Below are 22,990 nucleotides of genomic sequence, written 5' to 3' on the forward strand. Positions count from 1 at the left end.
AAACAAACCTTCAACATCAAACTGCCGATGCATGAAACATCTCATTCCAATCCAATCGCAGATGCAACATCGCAAATCACAGGTGAAACATCACAAAAGTCATTGTTGAAACATCACAAAAATCATGTTGCAACATTACAAAAATCCCACGTTCGCTGCGAGCCTGCTCTCCAGTGAACGAGAACGATGGCCTGTACACGAACTCCCGCTCGTGGCCGAGGCCGTCACCGTCAGGAGCCGCCTCCCCGACCATAGGGGGTGCCGGGGAGGTGGCAGCAGCGGCGGGGGAGTGGAGCGTGTGGGAGAGAGAAGTCGCCGAGGCAGGGCTTGAGCTGGAGGAAGAAGGCTGGCGTGGAAAGGTTAGAGGAGAGGAGGTTGAACTTTGCAGCGAGTGCGAAGGGCGCGCGCACCAGGGAGCCGAGCAGGCCGAGCCCCGCGTGGACGGTGAGCGCGAACGGGAGGTCGGGGTTGTCCGTCATTGGGGTGGTACGAGAGGCGGAGCGACGGGCACAACGCGAAGGCCGTGGAGAGGTCGAAGCAGAGCTCTCGCGGGTCGCGCCCCACCGCGAGCCTCGACTGGAACAGCAGCCCTCTGCAGTTTCGGGGTGGCGGCGGCGGCGAGACGACAGAGGAGAGGTGGGGATCGATCGGATTGGGAATGGATGGTAGAGGTGAGGTGGGCTGCCCGTCGGTGGAAACAAATGCGTCGATGAGAATGTTTCATCAGACAGGTGGGTCTGTGTGGAGCGTCCAGTGTCCAGATGCCCGTAGCCTAGCATTTCCGTATAACAAATCCATTAACTCAATAAACAGTATTTTGTACAATAAAAATAAACGAATGAATTCAAATTAAAAAAAGTAACATAATTGTGTCATCATCCTAGATAATGCTTAGAATAATTTCCTCCTGTTTGCTAAGATCTCACGTAGCGGCCGGTCAGGCACGGGGATGAACTTGACGGCCCATCCAATGGACCACGACACCGCGGCAATGGCGACACAGACACCCCACTGGGCCAAGCCAAGCCTCTGGGTGCCGGCAAACCTCGTGAGCAGCTCCACCATGAGCACTTGCATGGCGATAGTCACGGCGATGATGCCCAGGAACATCTTGTTGCGGAGCACGCCGGCGAAGACGTTCCTTCGCTCGATCTCCCGCGCGTTGAACTCGTTGAACACCTGGCAGAGCACGAAGGCGTTGAAGATCATGGTACCGTTGGCCTTCTCGCTGACGCCGAAGATGTCGCGGCCGCGGTACTGCAGCGCCAGGAGGACGGCGACCTGGAACGCCGCCTGCGCGGCGAGGTTGCGCCACATGGCGTTGCTGATGAGCGGCGCCGTGCGGCCGATGGGCGGGCGGCGCATGAGCGCCTTGGTGGGCGTGTCCGTCGCCAGCGCCAGCGCGCCCATGGTGTCCATGATCAGGTTCACCCACAACAGCTGCACGGTCGACAGCGGCATCTTGCCAGAGGTCACCGCCGACACGAAGTTGATGATGAGCGCGGCGACGTTGACGGTCAGCTGGAACTGGATGAACTTCTGGATGTTGTTGAAGACGCAGCGGCCCCACCGGGTGGCCGTCACCACCGTGTCGAAGTTGTCGTTCATGATGACGATGTCGGAGCTCTCTTTGGCGACCTCGGTGCCCTGGATGCCCATGGACAGGCCCACGTCGGCCTCCTTGAGCGCCGGCGCGTCGTTGGTCCCGTCGCCGGTGACCGCGACCACGTGGCCCTTCTGCTTCAGGCGCTGCACCAGCACCAGCTTGTCCATGGGCAGAGACCGTGCCATGACGCGGATGCGGTCCACGATATCCAGCTGCTCCTCCGGCGACATGGCGCGGAACTTTTGCCCCTCGATCACAATGGCGTCACGGTCGCTGTTCGAGATGATTCCGCACTCCATGGCGATGGCACGGGCCGTAAGGACGTTGTCGCCCGTGACCATCTTCACAGCGACGCCCGCCTGGGTGCAGGCCTCAATGGCAGTCCTGACCTCTGGCCGGCAGGGGTCCTTCAGGCCGACGAAGCCGAGCAGTGTCAGCCTTTCGTCGTCGATCTTGGAGTGCTCGCCGTCGACATGCTTGTAGGCGAAGGCGATACACCGGAGGCTGGCGGCCGCTATCTCACTGATGATCTCTTCGAGCTTCTTCCTCTTCCCTGCGTCGAGTACGCGTGCCGCGCCGTCTGAACCGACATAAGCGGAGCAGTTCGCCAAGACCATCTCCGCGGCGCCTTTCCAGTGCGCGATCACCGCACCGGTCGCGTTGTCCCTGATCATCACGCCGCTGCGTTTCTTGTCGGAGTTGAACGCCTCGACGTGCAACACCTTGCAGCTCCTCTTCAACGCGTCGGCGTCCATGCCGAGCTCCTCCACGGCCCAAGACAGCAGAGCCTTCTCCGTCGGGCTGCCCGATATCTCCGGCGGCGAGGCGTTGTCCGGCTTGTACACGCTTCCGGTGGTGTTGAGCCCTGCTCCCTGGCGCAGCAAGTTGACGACGGCGCCGGTGACCTCCTTGGGTCGGTCGGTGCCGACCCAGAACTCCGTCACCTTCATCTGATTCAGTGTGAGAGTGCCCGTCTTGTCGGTGCAGATGGCGGTTACCGAGCCCATGGTCTCGCACGCCGAGAGCGTGCGCACCAGCGCGTGCTCCTTGACCATCCGCTTCATGGAGAAGGCGAGCGTCAGCGTCACGGCGAGCGGGAGGCCCTCGGGAATGGCCACCACTATGATGGTGATGGCCTGCTGGAAGATGCCAACGAGCGCGGTGAAGACGCTGTTGAAGGTGACGTGCTGCCTGTCGAACGTCGGCTTGCCCTGCTCGTCCCTGGTGCTTCCCGTGAAGTGCCGCGCGGTGAGCACGGCGAAGACGAGCACCGCGACGGCGATGCCGACCTTGCCGATGCTGGAGGTGAGGCCCTCGAGGCGCTCCTGGAGCGGCGTCGGTTCGGTTTTCTCCCTGGTGATGCTGCCCATCATCTCGCCCCAGGCGGTGTCCGTGCCGACGGCGGTGACGAGCATGTGGCCGTATCCGTCGATGACCTTGACGCCGGAGGCGAGGAAGGGGCTCTTCTCGGCGTCGACGTCAACAGGGTGCGGCTCGCCGGTCATGCTGGACTCGTCCACCAGCAGCGCGTGTCCCTGCAAGAAGACGCCATCCGCGGGCACGACGTCGCCGATGTTGAGCACCACGACGTCGCCCACGACGACGTCGAAGATGGAGACCTCCTGCCTCCTGCCGCCGCGTACGACGTTGACGGCGATGTTGACGGACTCGGTGGCGAGCCTGTCGAAGCGCCTGGCCTGGCCGTGGTTGCTGACCGCGGACACGGCGGCAACGAGCAAGACGGCGAGGAAGATGCTGACGCCGTCGTACCAGCCGTCCCTGAGGCCGTGCTCCTTGATGCCGAAGCCCAGCGAGACGGCGGCGCAGACGAGCAGCACGAGGAGGAAGACGTCGCTGAGCGCGTCCCACACGTGGGTCCAGAATCCCTTGGGCTTCCTCCGCGGGTACGTGTTCCCGCCGAAGGCCTCCCGTCGGCGCCGCACGTCGCGGTCGTCGCCGCGGATGCCGGCCTCCGCGTCCGACGCCAGCGCGGACGCGATCCCGGCGGCGCCTCCCAGGCGGCGGAAGCAGTCGTGGCGCTTGTCCTTGACCAGGCGCCTGAAGCCCTCGTCGTCCGCGGCGACAGAGAACTCCGCCGGCGTGGCGTCGGCGTCGGCGGAGCGCGACGTGCTGGCGGCGCCGGGTTCGCAGCCGTCGTCGGTTTCGTCGTGGATCTTGATTTCGACGTAGGAGCCGGTCCGTCGCAGGATGGCCCGGGAGAAACTGAGGCGGGCCAGCCTGTGGCACGTCCGGATGACGTTGGTGGCCTTCCTCCACTGCTTCGTCCACCGCAGCGGGTCAGCCGCCGTCGCCATTCTGCCCACCTCGATCATGTAGTCGGCGCACTCCATATATGTGCAGACGAATGAAGACGAGCCTCCACCGATTGAGACAGGGCAAACTCCGATTTGGATTTGTGCAGAAAACCGATTGAAATTGAAAAAAAAGGGAGGAGGCGAGGTGAATTCAAAGAGTGTGCAGCTGGTCTGAAGCTAGGAGAGACAATGGGACGCCTGTGACGATGACGGCGACCGTGGTTTCTTGATCCCAACAAGGCAACAAGTGCTCACAGCTTATACAGAAACGGCTGATCAAATGCTGACAGCTTATACGGAAACAGCTCCGGGTAATCTGGAAGAGGAAGATGGCACCACGCATAGCGTAGCAGTATTTATATAGGGTGGGGTACTGCTAACAGTAAGGCGGTCGCGGAAGCTGCCTGGAAGCCTGCGCAGCTACAAAGCCGTTTTCCCGTTGCTTAGCCAGTGAGTTTAGCTGTTCCATCGAAATAAGGTAACCGCGAGGTAACCGCGAGGTAACCGCGAGGACGTTAGTTTAAGGGAAGCTGCGACGAAAGTTCTAAAGCTTTGTGAATTATGAACGAGCGAGATAATTCTAACTCAACTTTCGCGAAATTTGTATGTGTAGAGTTGAAGATTTTTAGATAGTACGTACGGAGTAATGGTGTAGAGTTCTAAGATGAAGCAGAGGGCAACAGATCCGGATTGGTTGCTGCTGCTAATTGGTTGCGCCGCCGTTGGAGTTCGACGGCGGCGGAGCGGCTCGGATAAAACTTCCGGCCTAGGCCTGCACGCGCGCTGTTGCCTTGGCCAGGCTGCTGTTAGCTACGTACAGCACGTGCGCCAGTGCCATATGCGTGGCCATCGGCGTCCGGCTGGCCGGCCTGCGGGCTGTGGCGCGCACGTCCAAGGCCGGCAACCGGCCAGCGAGCTGTAATTTGCTAATTTGGCGACGCGACTTATTCGCTGATGATGTTGACACCAAAGTATCTACACTACCATGCAGGGGCGGATCCAGAACGGGACTGCGTCCCGGACTGAGCTGTTGAATCACACCTAAAATAGTCTAATTTTGTCTCCTAAGCTTCATTTTATTAAGCTAAACAGCACATAGGTTAAAGGGACGTCATGGTCTCGCCCCGGGCTGCAGCCCGGGCCCTGGATCCGCCCCTGCTACCATGCATCTTCAAAGTCCAATCCAACACGACAACATTTGAAATCACATTGATGGCCGGACTTTAAATTCATAAATTAAACACGTTGTCGTCCATAGATTAAAACCTGCACATTGGTCGTCATAGTTAACCAAAAAAAAAATGCTTGAATTCAAAGTATAGCATGCGCAAGCATGAAGCATCTACAAATGCGGTTACTGAGCGACATAACTGGTGGGAGGTAGTGAATTGAGGGGAGGGGCGCGACCGAGACCCGAACCCTGACGAACCCTATCCGACCCTACCGGCACCGACGCCGGCGCTCCCTGCCCCTCCTCCACCTCCACCTCCCCATCCGCTTCTCCTCCCCTCCCCATCCCCGGCACTGATCCGCGAGCTTCAGTGAGCCCGCCATGTGTCGAGCCAAACCCTAACTGTCCCCGCCACCGCTGGCGCCACCCCGACCCCTTCTCCCCCTCCACCTCCACCTCTCCATCGACCTCCCCTCCCCTCCCCACCCTCGACACCGACCCGCGCCTCTGCTGTCATCGAGATCCCGACCCGCCCGCGCCGACGCCGAGAGCAACCGCCACGGCCGCCAACGAGCCCACCACCGCTGGATCCGGTGCTGGAGCACCTACGCGGGTCGGATCCAAGGTTCGCCATGGCCCCTCTACGCTGCCGTCCCCACCACCAGCTTCGGCAACCGCAACAGCGGGTGCCTCCCGTGAACCCACCAACCCTTCTTCCCCCATGTGCACCGCCACACTCCTTCGCGGCGCAGCAAGGACGCCGACGCCGGTGGTGGCGGGCTGCACGCGTGCCGCTCGACGCAGGAGCCGAGCCGGAGTTAACGCTGACAGGGTCTGGGGTGCCCCGCCAGACGTTGCCACTGCCGGCCGGTGCCAGGTGCGCTGCAGCCGCCGCTGACAGCGACCTCCCCAAGTCTGCGCCTTCTGGGCCCATGGGCGCCATCGAGGAGCCACCGGCCACGCCCTGCACCTTCTCTCTCTCGCCGGCCTTGTCGCCGTTCTACCCTGGTTGCTCCCTGGGAGGGCGCTCAAAGCGCCGTCGATGGGCGAACGATGACGGTGAGGAGTCCGATGATGAACGTCCCACCACCCACCTGGAAGCTGCTCGTCGCCAGCCGAAGCTAGTTTTTGCATCCCCCGTGCATGCCCAGCCTCGTTCAGTCATGGTTTCGGGCTGGGGTGGAGTGGACGCGGGACGGTAGGGACACGGGCGAAGACGTTGGAAGTGCAGCCGGCCGTGCCTCCAGTTGGTTCGCGGCCTGCCTGCTCAGCCAGTGGATGGCCGCATCCCTGCCTATCAGCGGCTCAGCCCTCACGTCATGTCTTCCAGATGATGGGTCTCCGCTTCCAACGCCGATGGGTGGAGGGAGATCCTACCTTGACAAGAGGTACGGCCTGCGAACGCCTCGGAGACTCGCAGCCAACAGCAGCCGCAGGTCCGGAAGATCCCCCGAAGACCTTTGCGATAGATGTTTCAACTAGCTGTCCTACTCGCACCGAGTAGCGACTTGTTAGTTGCCACGACGTTGCTTGCATTGCCACAGTTTTCGCCACCTCACTAGGGATTGCAAGCAGCTCAGGTCTGTTGCGATGACGACGGCGAAGGGTGCCGACCTGCCACGGCACTCTGCTCGTGACGACAAACCACCGGCCCCTAAGCACGCTCTCCACGACGGTGGCTTGGACGGGGCCATGCTTGGTGCCATGGAGGGCGCTGGCGGAAAGCGACGGCGATACTGGCGGCGCCGGAGTAAGCCGGCGAGGGACATCAACATGGGTGCGTTGCCGACAACGATGCTACCTCTACTGCTGCACATTGCTTCCCCGAGCCAGATACGCTAGTGTTGGAGTTGTGCGCTAGCATGGGACCCCCCCGCGTGGGTTGACCCAATGATGGAGGAGTTCGTCGCCTCACTCACCGTGAGCTGGCCGGCGCCGGGGTGCCCGCCTGCTACGATGGCTGTCTTTCAGGAAGTTGAAGTATTGTTGGTGGACAACCATTCGCCGGCGAAGGCTGTCCAGTGGACGACAGACTCACCTCCGTCGTTGCCTGTGTGCAGGAGCAGCCACACACAACGCCACCTTGAGGGGACAACACGACGTCGTGGATGCCGGAGCAAGTTCCAGCGCCATCCCCCGAGGCGCGGACACAACTACCCCTCCTCGGCCAGCTGAAGATGGGAGCTCCGCTGCCAAGAGGCTAAAGCGTTTCACCGACAAGATCCTGCGTAAGGCGCCATCACCGCTGCTCCCTCATCCAGCTGTGGAGGCACAACCTAAGTTGCCGACCCGTAGCAGGAGGATCACCGGCTCACGTATCCCGGTTTCTAAGCGGGGAAAGGTGCTAGTGATGAAGCGGATGGGGATCCTCGACGGACAGATGATCGCGGCAACCAAGAGCACCTACGACAGTATCTTCGTCGACCAGCTCAACCCCTCGCATGCTAAGGCAATGCGACAGCTCTTCCCTGACCCACAAGAAGAGCGGGCGAGTCGCCGTGCAAGCAAGCACGTCTGATCGCCGTTGCTGGCTTGGTAGTATGATTAGCGAGTAATAGACCGTGATCTCCTTTTGCTAGGGAGGGCGGAGCCGATTGTATAATACTATCCCCCTTAGTGTGGCATGTCCGTGGCGCGTCGTTGTAACTTTCACTATTCTCGATCTTAATACAAAGATGCGCAAATTTTTTGCGTATTCGAGAAGAAATATGATGACTAAGTAAGTAGCTTTGTTTGAAATGAATACACGTTATGATACGTTTTAAAATAATTTATTACTATTAGCATTAGCGTATAGGATTTTCTGGTATATCTCCTTGATTTTACTACAAATAATGCCGCGGCTTGATACTCTTGATGAGGTAGCACTGTCTAGTATGGCTAGTAGCTATGCGCGTGGCTCATCATAAGACCTTAGCCTGATGTCCTATCAAAGACTTCAAAGGTAGTCACAGGATAACTTTTTTCTAGTTCTAACTTCCAAACCTATAACTTGGTTCGGTTGCTTGCTTTCCATCTGACCTATCAATTAGAGAAATGTTCTAATCTAGTTCCGCGATACGAGCTTGACTGTCGCTCTGAGACAGTAGGTTTCTTGGTTGGGGTACCTTCATCGAAGACTCCCTTCCCTACTGATCCTACAAGAGATGAATTCCACGGGTATGGACCTGAAGGAGTCCTGTATGTTCCACAAAGACTGATGAATGTACTGCTTGTGACAGAATAACAGGTGGGAAACCTGGATACACGACACTGAAAACTGGTCCTGGTGTGAACATCTATCTCACGCACGCCCACGTGGCTACTCCTTAGTATTTGTTTACGACGGTCCACGGCTCGTTTGGCCGCCGCGAGCGAGCAGCGATCGACATACGGCAGCCGAAACTCCGGCGCGCGCGTGCCATTCGACGTCGCACCCATATGCGTACATTATATTTTATACAGCGAGTAGGTCGACGGCGCGCGCGTCTTCGGCTTGCCGACGTCGTACGGCGGCGCTGACCAATATAATAAGGCTTTGCTTCGTCTGCTAAGGAATCCAACTGTACCGTAAAGTACGTTGCCTTCCTTGTCCGTAACCGCTGTGACGACAATGCTGCCGCGTCATGACGCGGTTTCGTCAAGTCAATACTAGTCATTGACGCGTTGTTGTCCCCAACTCCCCATCCCCCAAGCTTCCGGGACGCGGCCCCGCGACGTGACAGACAAAGACGGTCGGCCACCTGAGTCCCAAACACATGCATGTGGTTTCTGCAGCAGCCGCTGCTTCAGCAGCCCCATCTCACAGATTTACTGTTCTGACAGGAATAGCCCATAATCTCTTTCTGTTAGGGAGGGCAGAGACGATTGTATAACACACTAACCTCTCCTGATTGCCATGTTTTCTCGATCTTAATACATGTTAATACAAAGATGCGCAAACCTTTTGCATATCTGAGAAAAAAAAACTAATCAATTAATTAACTAATCTAGAAAAAAAAAGTAAATATCCTCAAATTCCCTTAACCGCGGGAGACGCGTGCGGCAGGTTCCTTGCCGGTTGCCGCACCCTTCCTTTCCGTGACTGATACGTACTTCATCATTAGTAATTAAAACAAGGAAATATTCGAACAATCCATTTTTAATTTTCATACTCAATTAAAAATATTGCGTTACATACATAGAAAAAAAATTCAACAGTTCGCACGGTAACTAGGCCGTGAACTTTAAAGATCTAAAACATGTACATGCCAGCACATTACATTACATAATATAATCGAGTGTGTGGATATTATACTACCTTAATTAAAACTATGTTTTATACTACCTTGTATAAAACACGTCGCTGTCATGTACATGCTGCATGTAAAATGGTCACGTAAAATTCCATGTATGCACGTAAAGTTCCTTATACGTTAGACACATAGGTTGGACATGTACGTACGTTGAGCACCTGCTGCATAAAAATATAGATAGATAGTTTATGCTAATTAAATTATAACATATTCAAAGTTGCAAAAAAATGATTTACCATATCTAATAATAGATCATGTATATGCATCGATTAGATAAAAAATCTTTATATCAATTTATCCTATTCTACAAAATTAAAAATTAAATAAATACCTATTATCTCATAAGAAGTAATAGATGATTCTAACCATTCAATCTAATTAAATATATGTCTCACATTTATTTGAGAGTATTATCACATTAAAGTCCCAGCATGTTTACTTGGTCGATTTTTTCCTTTTCTTTTATTAGCAAAAAAATGCTAGTTCTAAATTACACTTGTACACCCCGTAGAGTGAAGTGATGATCAACCCAACAGAGGAACACGATCGGCTTCAGAAGTGGAGCACTTCCCACCAATGGTTTTTGCTAACATTCATGTATTTTTTGACATAATATTCCTGTATTCTGTATAGATGCTTGGTATTGTAATTATTTTTTACCTTCAATTTTTGATTTTGTAATAAAACTCATATTTTGGGTTTGTCACAAATCGTTTTAGGTTTGACTTACTTCTCTAGATTTGACCAAATTTATGAAAATAGTACACATCTATAACATCAAATTAAATTCATTAGATATGCCATAAGATATATTTTCATTTTCATAGTATATATTTATATATATTGTAAATGCTTAATGGTGGCGCGCGCCAACGACGCGGCGGCGCGGCACGGCGGGAGGAGCGAGCGACGTCGTCGCGAGGCTGACCGGCTTCGTCGCGCTCTGCTCTTCCTATCTTCGGCGTACACACGAGGACGATCGGCTACAGCAAACAAAAAGGCAAGGCAAGGCAAGGGGAGGTCGGCTGTAACACTTGCACGATCGGTAAAGTCCTTATACGGCTGGCGACTTGACACATTCGGCGACGAGCTGGAGTACGTGTCCTTCAATAAACTTGGTTAAAATTAGACAGGTTTAATTAATTTTAAGATAAAACTAAAACGAGTTCAATTTGGAAGGAAGAAGTGAGTGCTAATTTATGGTATACTTTTAGGAACTCCATGGTTCTAAGATTTTCCTTGCATTATAGTATATTATATCTTCTATTTCAATACTTAATTTTGTTTCAAAGTCAAAGTATTTTTGCGAAAAAAGTTACAAGTATTTCTGCAGAACATAAATTTTGCATGTGCGAGCAGGTCGTAACTTCTTCGCAGCAAAGCGTGGCAATCCGTTATTTGAAAATAATGATGACGGGTGCTGCGTGTGTATGTCGATGGCACGAGCGTATGATCGATGAGGTCACGTGTGTGCGACATTGTGACCCGCCTGTCAGTCAGTGGCCGGCTGGCCGAGGCGGAGGGTCTTAAGCGAATGAAACCGAAGAGCTGCTCTTACGGATTCGGGTTGCCGCGTCCGGATGCGGCTATGCGCCTTTTGGTCATCGGCCCGGTCTCTGACTTTCTCTAGGGTGATGTGACGTGACAACCACGCATGCACCATCTGATAGGGCCAACGTAACCAGCGTGGTTTGGTTTCTCGAGTTAAAGTTTAGTCCGTGTCACATCAAATATTTGGAGGTTAATTAGGAGGACTAAATATGAGTTAATTATAAAACTAATTGCACAGATGGAGGCTAAATGGCGAGACGAATCTATTAAGCCTAATTAATCTATCATTAGCAAATGTTTACTGTAACAACACATTGTCAAATCATGGACTAATTAGGCTTAATAGATTCGTCTCGCCGTTTAGCCTCCACTTATGTAATGGGTTTTGTAAATAGTCTACATTTAATACTCCTAATTAGTATCTAAACATTCGATGTGACGGGTGCTAAAAATTAAGCAAAAGTAACCAAACGGCCCCTTAGTAGTTTAAGGGGTGTTTGGATACCAGGTGCTAAACTTTAGCAATGTCACATTGGATGTTTGGATGCTAATTAGGAGTATTAAATATGAGCTAATTACAAAACCAATTGCACAGATGGAGTCTAATTCGCGAGACGAATCTATTAAGCCTAATCTGATTAGTTCCAACCATTATTCTCGAAGTCCGTGTACTAAGTTTTAGTACTTGAGAATAAGACTTTTAGTACTTGAGCATCCAAACATGTGTGCTAAAAGTGCAATGCTAAACTTTAGCACTGTGTATCCAAATTGGCTCATAGATGAAATAACTATTCTCAATGCATGGTAATTCTAGTATTTCACAGACATTTAATTTAATGATCCATCTAGAGTTGAAAACCGACCCAACAGAGTTTGATCCCAATAAAACTCGATTCTTTTCTCTTTTCTTAAAACTGTTGTCATATCATCGAAAATTACGTGACAACCTATTGTGAATGAAACTTGAATGAAACTCCTATGTAGATTGGTGATGGTTTCATTCATCAAACTAAATCTCCATAAACAATGGAGCACTTTTTTGAAACCGCGTCACATAGCACCCGTTAAAATGGCCCTACTCGACCCGCACGCCCATGCTTCTACGGTTCGTTGCACTGTCTCATCACAGGATTGACGCAATAATCATGAGGCGGGCGCGCAAATTATTGTCCACAAGCAATGCATAGGAATTCATTGGTCAAGATTCGTCAACGGACATGTTAAGGTCAACACAATGAAGATCTAATATTATATGCTCCTTTGAAAATGCGTTTTTAGACTCTTTGGGATGATTTCAGCTATTCCTCGTCCAATTTGAAGTCAAAGGGAATTAGGAAAACCTTGGATCGCTAAAAACTTTTCTGGCATATATGGCATGTGATGGTGTCATTATGAATCTATATTTGCTTCGCTAAAACTATTCAAAGGTTGATTTTTTCTTTTTTATCTCTTTATACAGTTTTTGTTGCATTTTAAATTTTACATGAACATAGAACTTTATATTATTTATTCATTCATATTTTTGTTAAATTTTTTCAAACACATTTGGGTGCTTTTTGAAACGGGCAATGGGGCCACGGAAGAGGTGGGACCACTCGATATGTTCTCTGCCCGCGTCAGTGTGTGCTTTTATGAACTGATGAAGCGCATCGACAATCCACCTCTTGTGCATGTTGTGTCAAACTCTTCTTTGAATGTAAAACTTACATAAGATATGTCAGATTTTTTATTACTAGAGAAGAGCTACAGGTGTAGGAACCCACCCCAAAAAAAGGGGAAACCAAAACCGAAGGTTATACAAGCGGCTCAAGAGACAAGGAAAGTAAAAAAAAAAGATAACACATTTTGAAATTAAGGTTATTTTGGAGGGGTTTTAAAAGTGCTCCTGCTTTGGCTCCTTAAGAAGCCATAACAAATTAAAAATAGCTTTGCCCCTTGAAGCCGTCAAGAAGCCGGAAATTTAGCTTCTACCGGCTCCTCTAAAAATGCTATCCGCAGTTGTTTGGTCAAACTTTTTACGAAGTGCTTTAGCTTTAAAAGAAATTGTTTCATCAGAGAGACTAGAGCCGAAGCTATTTTAGAAGAGGCTGGAGGCCGAGCACCGTCAAACTATAGCTCAAGTCAAAGAAGTTAGTCCTAGAAAACCCTTATTTTCTTGAAGGCCCCAGCATCTCACTTCATCCTTATTCTTTGTGACAAACTTAGAAACTGTGGCAAACTTGCTTGGAACTTGCGATGGTCGTCTACTCTTCCCAAAACAGCAAATAACTGACGGTTGTGTAGACGTACGAAAGATCAGGTACTACAATGGTCATAAGTTTGGCCTTCCCATTAGGCACGGTCTAAACAATAGAAAATGGAGGCCAAGTTCTCATCCCCGTAAAAAATTCGAAAGTGAAGAAGGCCAAATTAATTCCAAGGCACATATGTCATCAAGCACACGTAACAAACGCGCACCTGTCCAGTCTACTGAACATTTTAAGGATTATACTTCATTGCTAAAAGCAACTGTTCAACGTTGAACCGTTCGTATTTCTTTGGTGTTTCCTTTTGGTGGAGGTACATGTGGTGGTTATGCTGAAATTACATGTAAGTGTATGTGTCTGTGCCTACCTTGTTAGAACGAAACTGCCTAGGGTGTCAAGCAGGCACATGCAGACAGCAGTGCAGAACTGAGCTGCAGTTCCGGTTGGGAAACCCCTTCGGTTCGGACTGCGGGACTAAAGGCCCGTCATTTAGTCCGGATCAGGCAACCGGAAGTGAAATAGGACATTTAGGCCTCCAGTTCGGGCCCCGGGACGCTCACCTATAGTCCCGATTGGTATAACCAACCAACACTAAATGTTTTTTTTCTTTTTCTTTTCTTTTATGGTTTCTTTTCCATTCAATTTGTTTTCATTTCAAATAGCATTTCGTATACGTATTATATGCTACTCTGGTACATCCATAAATAAGAATGGAACTAATTAATAAGAGCTTGTATATTAGAATGAGATCATTCCCATTCATCAAGTTAATACAAACCATAATAATTTAAACCAAGTCAATACAAACTAGTTAGATGTTCAAGTACACACCAAAGTACATGCAAACATAAGTTCATTGCCAAGTATGACTTTGTCATATTATGAACTCGGGTAGTGTAGGTCACCCATGTAGGAAGATATAATACCATCGATATAGAGCAACGCATTAAGTAGTGCACTCTCCCTTACTTCACAAGTATGAGCACAGAGTTTACTAACGACGATAAGCGGTGGTCGAGAAGTGGCTGTGTCAGATCCCCTCTTAGTCACAAGCAGCTTTTCCTGAAATCCTTGTGTAGTGAGTGTTGGCCTTTCAGCGGCATATTGCCAATCATAGCCCAATTGATCTAATGTCTGGTCTAAAATGGCTTCAAAGTTGAAACCTAGGTTAAGTGATAGTCCTCAACTTGTAAGTGTTGACAGAAAAAATGTATGAGAACCAACCAAATTGACATAACATTAAATCTGGATATAAGCTATGAGTTCGACTTTGAGTTTACCACGACATTTGGGTTGTTTGGAGCAATCGTTGCACAAAAGCCCGAAACGTCATGAAGTCATGAAAGAGGCCCGCATTTAGAAGCCCGAAACGTCAGGAAAATGTAGGCAGATTGTACCCCATATTAGTAAGAGTCCTTAAACATGCCTGGACAGCATATTTTTCTACCATAGTCTTGTGGGGTGCCTTCATTCCTGTCTCTAAGATTTGTACAATCTCACGTCTACGCCGCTTCCTAGCGGTAATGGAAAATACAATTCGACATTGGATGAATCATCCGTTATTTACTTGGAAGCTCTCAACATTGACGTTGTCAACCCCGAAATTTGAGAGTGTGTCTTCAAGCCAAATGATCGAGCCAATTACCTACGGTACATTTAAAAATCACATATATATACATATCAGAAACTATATCTGTACAAGCGTATTTAAAACATATTAATTTATTGAAAACATATATTGTTACTTACTATGTTTGGATAATTGCGCGGTGCATTCGGCACTATTGGATCGAATCCCACACTACTTACATAGCCGCCAAAACCTAGTACTTCCGGCGAAGGAAGACGTCCGGCCATCTCTTCTCACTAAAGTCAATATATCAAAATTCATATCACTAGAGTCAATATTTTTCATACCAAAAAAATGCATATCACTAAAGTCTATGTATATATGTATATATATATATATATCAAAATTCATATATATCACTAAAGTCAATATTTTTCATACACCAAAAGGCATATCACTAAAGTCTATATATATATATATATATATATATATATATATATATATATATATATATATCAAAATTCACATCACTAAACCCTATATATCAAAATTTATATATATCACTGGAGTCAATATTTTTCATACACCAAAAGGCATATCACAAATCATACCAGATTTGTTGCAAGAACCATTTTCCCCTTTATACTCTCTCTGGCTTCATTTCCATCCACGTTCGCTTGTCCCAATTCCTGCTTCACATTGCGTCATTGTTATTGTGCAAATCTTTTTTCCTAGTGTGTTAACTCGCATACACCTGTATCATGATACAAGCCTACCTGGGTAACCCTTTTCGCCAATTGTTCATCATTTGTGTTGTCACCATAGCCATCATCACTTTCACTACAATCTGATAACTCCTGCAAAATCAAACCCAGATGTATGCGGTTAAGTGCCTTGCCATGCAACATACACTTCATGCAACATTTTAGAATTTTTACCTCTCCAGGTGATTCTTGGTGCATGTTTGTTGTGCTTGGCCCGATGTCAGGGGGTATTTCTTTGTTATCTTTGTCAAGCTTTGCCAACACCTCTCTCGTTCTAATGTGCGCAGCGCGCAACATGCTCCCAGACCTGACTGCAGCCATTGCTAGGGACGTTAGATCTTTGATTCTGTACAACTGTGTGACTCCATCAGCCCCAACTAGGAGCTTGTCATTCCTGTCGAATCCCAACTCCTCCTGTACATATTTTGTGTATCTACGGAGAATGTAATGTTGTGGTATACTATTTAGCTGGATTCTCATGAAGGCTCTCAACAAGTGCACGCAGAACAAACCTAAACAACCAAGAGAGTATATGTACTGTTAATAAGAAATTGGGATGTACGCTATAAATATTGTAACAGTTTTATCATGTACCTGTATGCTACCACTCCTTGCACTCGTAATGAAACTCGTCATTTTGTTTGTTTGCACGTACTTTGAACTGGTGCTGCCCCCAAGATATTTTAGAAGACCTATTTGTGTGAGTTACCAGATAGCATGTTTCACCCTCTATTGGATTGTCTTCTATATCGAAAGCCGTGCAATCGATCATCTTCTTTTCAAAGTCTTTGAACACATTTCTAGTATAAATTCTTGAAACCTGTATTTCAACTGGCCACTTGCTTCTTGTGAGCCTTTTGCTCTGTCACAGTACAAGAGCAACAGTTAGTTAAGGGAAATGGTGTTTATACACGCACTCCATAAATATGAATTGACACGCTGGTTACATTACCGTTCCATGGTACGACTCTTCAGACTCCTTCATCTTATGTGAATGCATGAAGTCAAGCATTTTTTTGGCGAACCTGTGCAAAGCCGTGTGCTTGTTAACAAAACACTTCTTCATGACAAAATTTGAGCTCTCGCTTCTCTGTGTCGATGCCATCCGGCCAAAATATTGGTCTTTGAAATATGCCGGCACATACAGTTCTCGCTGGCAGTAAAGGCTATCTAAAGTGCTATCCTTTTGTAGGTCGAACTCATTCAATAGTTCCTGCCAAGCGGCCTCAAACTCCACAGGGGTGAGTGGGTGGTTTAGCACAGAATAAAATTTATCCTTGAAATTTTTCTTCGCATACATCCCAAAGAGGTTGGTTAGATGTGGCATGTGCTTGTTCACCACATGCCATCTGCAAATCTTATGAACAACCCCTAGGAACTCTTTGGCAATCGCCACTCCCATTGCCTGGTCTTGGTCTATCACAAGATGCAAATTCATCATTGTTAGTTCTTTAATTGCTCTAAATTGTTGTATATGCTCATGTATCAAATATTTTTATCATAAAAATCAATGATGAACATATTACCTGTGAGGATACACCTTGTTCTACTTTGTCCCATGCACTTTTTGAATGCTTTGAACACCCATTCAAAAGTTTCAGCTGTTTCATCTCCTACCAATGCACATCCAAACAATGTATTCTGCAGATGGTGGTTTGATCCAACAAACATTGCTAGTGGCTTCTCATAAATGTTAGTCTTATGAGTTGTGTCAAAGCTCATTGCATCACCAAAATCTGCATAATCGCCTTGCATGCTTGCATGACTCCAGAATAAGCTGTGTATAACACCTTCAGAGTCCAGCTTGGGTTCCCATCGGAACTGCGGGTTTTGAGCCTCACAATCCTTGAAGAATTCAATAAGCTTGTTTATGTCATCTGCATGTTCTTCCCGTACATTAGTGGCCTTCCTATAAAACAGGTTAAAAAAACTCAACATTTTATCCTTCTAAATTTTAAGTACATTTCATTAACGACACCAATGATCATATACTTTAGCTTGGCATGAACCTTACTATTCAAGAATAACAAACTGTGTGAGGTTCTTTTACCTGTTCTCTATGTCCCGCGATGTTATCGGAACAAGCTCTGCACCCCCATGCATATTTTGCAATACATTCTTTATACTTTGCGTACTCACGCCGGCTTCCTGCAATTCATCAATTATTTGATAAAGTACTGGTTCCATGCTCTTGTGTGACCTCATTTTCTTGGTTTTCAAAGGCGTATGCAATAGGTGGTTGTGAAATAGGTTTGCATTTTCTATAATCATATCTACTTCGTTGCCTTCACTGTCATACACTCTCGTAAACTTCAGATGAGCTTTGCACTTCGTCTTCATTGTTGTCTTGTTCCGTACTCGCAGAGCCTCATCACCTTTATAAAAATCTCCTTTTCCTTTACAGCTACACCTCATCACTCTAGAGAATTTTTTCTTGTTGCACATTTTCACGCCGAACCCGGCCAGTTGTGCATATCTCATGTAGAACGCCTTTGCTTCAGCTTCCGTGTGGAATGACATCCTTTCTCTGGGTATCATATTTGGATCCATGCTTTCATTCTGCTTCAAATAACATTAATTTCAATTAACATCATATACTAATGCACCGCCATATGAATCAATATTTGCGTAGAAAATTCAATTATCATCACAGCCTTAAAGATATGACATAATATATATTTTCACTGACTACTCTCATGCATTTGTGCTTTTTAACTGTGCATATAATTGCTTTGTACAATTCAAACAAAGATTTATCATGCATCACTTACGTGTGTTTGTGGTGGAATTTCTTCTTCACTAGCAATCATCTGGTTTGCGTTCAAAGTATCCGAAGGCAAGAACACAACACCCTGTCTTCCCGTTGTAATGGTTTGATCCTCATTACTCCCTTGCTGGCAACCTATCTGTGTGGGCGGAGTTCGAAATCTAGTGCTGGAGCTCTCCAACATCTCCAGAACTTTGATGCAAGAGTCAATAGTGTCTCGTTCTCCTGGCTGGGGCGGTTCAGATCGTGGCGGTGACCTTTCCGGCACTTCTGTATTTCTCACGTCGACGGCGACTCTCATGTCGTTCATCTCCAGCCTTTTTGGTGAAGGGCTATCCGCAGAGTCCCTACTCGGCGCGGACGGCTCTGCTTCTTCAAACAATATCCTCCGACAACCCATCACTGGCAAGGTGGTCTGAAAGGTAACAACACATTGCATATCCATTAGAGAACTGTATTTTGCCGATTCAGAGTTTGTACAAATATTCAATGACACAACAACCATCTGAAAAAAAATTGTTTGGAGTTCAAAGCTTGGAAGTTGCACTGTCTAGAGTCCAGTGTCTAAACTGAATGGCAATGACAAAGTTTGGAAAGTGGCTGTTTGTCTGAATGCACAGCAGCCCTTCGAAACAGAGAGACAGTGAGGTGAAGCCAAGGAGGACAAGGGATAAGTTTAACAAGGAGAACCTTGCCACTCCTGAAAGCAAGGCTCAAGGAAAGAATGGAAAGACTGCCAAGACAGATAAAATGAGAAGGCAACCACAAAGTCAGCTGACAGATAAACACATCATGGAAAAGAAGGTGCAGAGTTATAGTCGAACGACACAGAGTGAAACAGCCAGTCAAAATTATCGCCGAACAAAAAGTGAAACAGCCAGTCAGAATCTAGAACACAAGAGGCAACTGAGATCCGAGCCAAAGCGTACGAAAGAGAAGTTTGAATATGTTGCAATGACAGAACTGAAGAATGCAGAGGAGACAAAAGTAGAAGATACTGGGGCTCCGAAACCGTTGGACAACACTCCCAGTGATGACGGTGTATTCAAACAATCCACGGTAGAGATGAAAGATAGCAACAGTACTAGTGGGATTTCAGCAGACCAATCTGAAAAGCAATTCACTGAAGAAATCAATGATCCAATCACTACTGTTGAACAGACCACTGCTGATTCAATTGCTGAAGCGTTGACGAGGACGCCGTCCGCTGCCCACCTCCGAAATCTGCGGGAGCCCCTGGGCGTCTACGTCTTCTTCGTAGCTCGCGAGGACAGCACGGCCGTCGCTGCTCGTCTTCGCGGAACCACCCCAGGGGTCGCGGCGTCGCCGTCCTCTAGGCGTTGCTTCCGGCGGGACAGCGGCGTCGTCCTCCCCTGGGCATACGGCCGCGGAATTGGGAACTACAGTTCCAGATGCAAACGTGACCAGCGCGCGCGCGCACCCGCCAACGCTGGGGGTTGGGGCCGTGCTACTGGATGGAGATATATAGAAAAATCTTTTTATATTGAGCTGTATTTATTTATATATATATATATATATATATATATATATATATATATATATATATATATATATATATATATATATATATATATATATATATATATATATATATATATATATATATATATATATATATATATATATATATATATATATATATATATATATATTCACATCACTAAACCTATATATCAAAATTTATATATATCACTGGAGTCAATATTTTTGATACACCAAAATGCATATCACTAAAGTCATTGAAATCAATATTTTTCATAAAACAAAATTCATATTATATAACAAAATTCATATTACCAAAATGCGGATCGGGGCGGGGCGAGGACGTTGGCGGGTTTGCGGCGTTGTGTTGTTGTGGTGGCTGTCTAGCTATTATCACTTGAAGTTTTGTTGTCATGCTGGTTTTGTTTTGTTTGGCATTTTTTTTCTTAAGTTGTGTTTCTGTAAAATACAAGCTTGGCAAATTAAACTTTGCAGCTGCTTTTTAGGGAAAAAATCTCAGGCCATTTTCTTCTAGTATAATAAAGTCAAAATTCAACCGCTTTTGTTATAGTTTGCTCGTTCTGGCACAAGGGGAAAGACACAAATTTATATATATGGATATAAAAATGTCAACTGAACGCTGTTTTTAACTTTTTATTGACCTTACATGTTACACGAAAACTACTGATACCCAGAACACATCTAATCGAAGGAACATTATTAGACTGCAAGATATAGCTACAAAAGAAAATGTTTTATGAGTAAAACATTCAGAGTTCAGAACACTAGCAAGTGTCATCGCAGTCTTCTAGGCCATGAACCGACCGGCGGCATTAATTGGGCCCCGCCGTAGATCCTTCTCCCACAACGGGTTCTGCTCCTCGAGATCTAACCTCAACGCGCTGCAATAGCAAGAACAAATCCAGCAGCAATAATGTCATTATTCAGTAATCCACCGGATGATGATGCATGATTGAGTGTTCGTTGGTGTACTCATACTGATGGCAACAACTAGCTAGCAGGCGAACTAGCTAGGCAATTCGTTTCGAAAAAAAACTAGCTAGGCAATGACCTGGACGCTGTGCAGCTTAGCGGGCTCCTGTACTTTGTCCTTTTCACCTCCAATGCGGCCGTAGCCGGCGACACGGTCGACGAGACCGAGGAACTTGTCCTTGATCCGAGCAGCGAAGTTAGCCATGCATGTGATCGATCGACAAAATGGAGCTTCTTAGCTAGTAGCTTACTCCTAACTAATGGAGTCTTAAGCTCAGCTGCTTAAACGTCCGAGTAAGCTTCTAGCTCTGGTTATATATGAATGAGGGCGAGCAGTGGTGCAGTGGTGTGCTCCAGGCGATCACGGAGCAACCTATTTATACACGATGAGGCCAGTCACCGAACGCGTTGGCTGTGCCTGCCCCACGCGTGCGCGCGTGAGGATATTCGAGTCGCCCGCTCGCTGTTTCGCGCGCTTTTCGGACCCACGACGACGGAATCAGAATTTCTCGGTGTTCTGCATCACTGTGCATGGTTGGTGGAGCACCTCCGCCGAAGTCCTGATCTGATGATCACGTTCTTTGTCAGTCAATTACTGAGTTGTTTATATGTACGTGTACTTGTAAAGAATGACTTGTTAATTTTTGTCCGCTACGCGTGCCATAATATTCTCTGTGATATGGTCGACGTATAGTTTTCGGGCAGGCAATAGTAATATTATATCAATGAGCGTGATCAGTGACGACAGCAGATTGTTTTGTTGGTAACCTGTAGCAAATAGTTACCATTGCATTGCTCATAATGTTAAGTGTATCCTGGCCATGTTGTTTCACTGTCCCAAATCTCAAGTGTCAGATGACAAATCCTGCTATTTTGCCATATGCGCCAATTTCCGTCAAGTATATAATATAATTAACAATTTTGATGTAGTAATAATAAAGCATCTTACACCATTGAGCCAACTCATAGTCCAACATGGCATCTTCACAAGTGGATGTGTACTAGTACTATGGTGAGAACGAAGTGCCCTCCGTGCTGGTCGTCTCGTGAGAAGGTGACTCAAGGGTCCGCCCGGCGGCCTCCCAGCCACCTCTATTGGTAGCGGCGTGTAGCAGCGGCGGAGCAGTTTGCACCTAAGGAAGAAAAACACATTTAATTTGATACAAAAATTATTATTACTATATCTTTTATCGATCATGAATACAAAACAAATAACTTGGATTCAGATTTTTGTGTTCGAATATCTCAATTTATTTGTCTATGTGTATATACGTCACCACGTTACCAATGATTTTAGAAAAAATGGATTATTATATAATAAGATGTCAAAATATAAGTACACAACAATCTATACAACTTGGTCAATAGCCACGTCATTGGTCAACAGCTTGGTTAGCTACCTTCTGCAGTCTAGCCTTTCCAGATTCCCATAATATTCAAAAACAGCTATTCTTTGGGTCAAGGTAGACATACAAGCAAACTGCCCCCTATATTTATGGAAAAGTGCAAACTGCCCCCTATATTTATGGAAAAGTCTCTGGCAGTTGATATCATCACTAGAAAATTTACCAAAATTTAAATTTTATATATTTTATTTTTCAAAATTCCACGTGTTTATGATGACCTAAATGACATTTTAATTTCTTATGTATTTTATTTCAGCAACAACAGTTTACTGAAATCCCCCTGAGTTTTTATAATTTGAACCTGCAGTCTTAACCATTTTAGTTAAGCCCTCAGTTTTTCAAAGGAATTTACAATTAGATTTTTTTATGTTTCCTTTTACAAATAAGTCCCTAAAACTTTAAAAGCTCATATCTCCATTTTAGGTGTTCTTTATGCTCACGCACTTGTAGGAGTGACCCACAGATGTTAGTAGCCTTTTTAATGTGTTTTTAATATTTGATGTAATATCCTTTTAAGTAAATTTGTTTGTGTCCATTGATACTATCTATAGGAGAGAAGATGTTCGAGATTGATCTAGAAGGAAAGTGGGAAGGTTTGAACAACATTTGGACGCAAGTGTCCTTGACCATACTTGCACCTACTTTATTTTATTATAGTTTAAACTTTAGTTGCATGTAGAGTCTAAGTTGATTCCCATGTTTGGGTTTACTAGAAATTCACATGCTTAGCCTTGCAAGTCAGGGTTGATTTGGGGTAAGTAAACTCAAACTTGGTTAATTTTGTTATATATGTTGCAAAGTTGGAAACTTTGCGAGAACTTGGT

At 47.0% G+C, this 22,990-nt stretch overlaps 2 protein-coding genes across 2 annotated transcripts; both read right to left on the bottom strand.

The window, feature by feature from the left end:
- Nucleotides 1-795: 795 nt before the first annotated feature.
- LOC101766674 (calcium-transporting ATPase 7, plasma membrane-type) lies at nucleotides 796-4,189 on the bottom strand. Its single transcript, XM_022827145.1, has one exon. The coding sequence runs from the start codon at nucleotides 3,955-3,957 to the stop codon at nucleotides 892-894; it is 3,066 nt and encodes a 1,021-aa protein (XP_022682880.1). The 5' UTR covers nucleotides 3,958-4,189; the 3' UTR covers nucleotides 796-891.
- Nucleotides 4,190-20,600: 16,411 nt separating this feature from the next.
- LOC101767085 lies at nucleotides 20,601-20,965 on the bottom strand. The gene is made up of 2 exons (XM_004971875.1): nucleotides 20,840-20,965; nucleotides 20,601-20,669 (listed from the first exon to the last, which is right to left on the bottom strand). The coding sequence occupies exons 1-2, from the start codon at nucleotides 20,963-20,965 to the stop codon at nucleotides 20,601-20,603; spliced, it is 195 nt and encodes a 64-aa protein (XP_004971932.1).
- Between the last annotated feature and the right edge of the window lie 2,025 nt (nucleotides 20,966-22,990).

The sequence above is a fragment of the Setaria italica genome, chromosome V (genome assembly GCF_000263155.2).
Source record: "Setaria italica strain Yugu1 chromosome V, Setaria_italica_v2.0, whole genome shotgun sequence".
Taxonomy (NCBI): Eukaryota; Viridiplantae; Streptophyta; class Magnoliopsida; order Poales; family Poaceae; genus Setaria; species Setaria italica.

Excerpts from the sequence above, each read along its gene's own strand:
- LOC101767085 (XM_004971875.1), bottom strand. The coding sequence starts at position 20,965 with ATGGCTAACTTCGCTGCTCGGATCAAGGACAAGTTCCTCGGTCTCGTC. Across the intron at positions 20,670-20,839 it reads CTAAGCTGCACAGCGTCCAG|CGCGTTGAGGTTAGATCTCG; the intron begins GTCATTGCCTAG and ends TTGCTATTGCAG.
- LOC101766674 (XM_022827145.1), bottom strand. The coding sequence starts at position 3,957 with ATGGAGTGCGCCGACTACATGATCGAGGTGGGCAGAATGGCGACGGCG.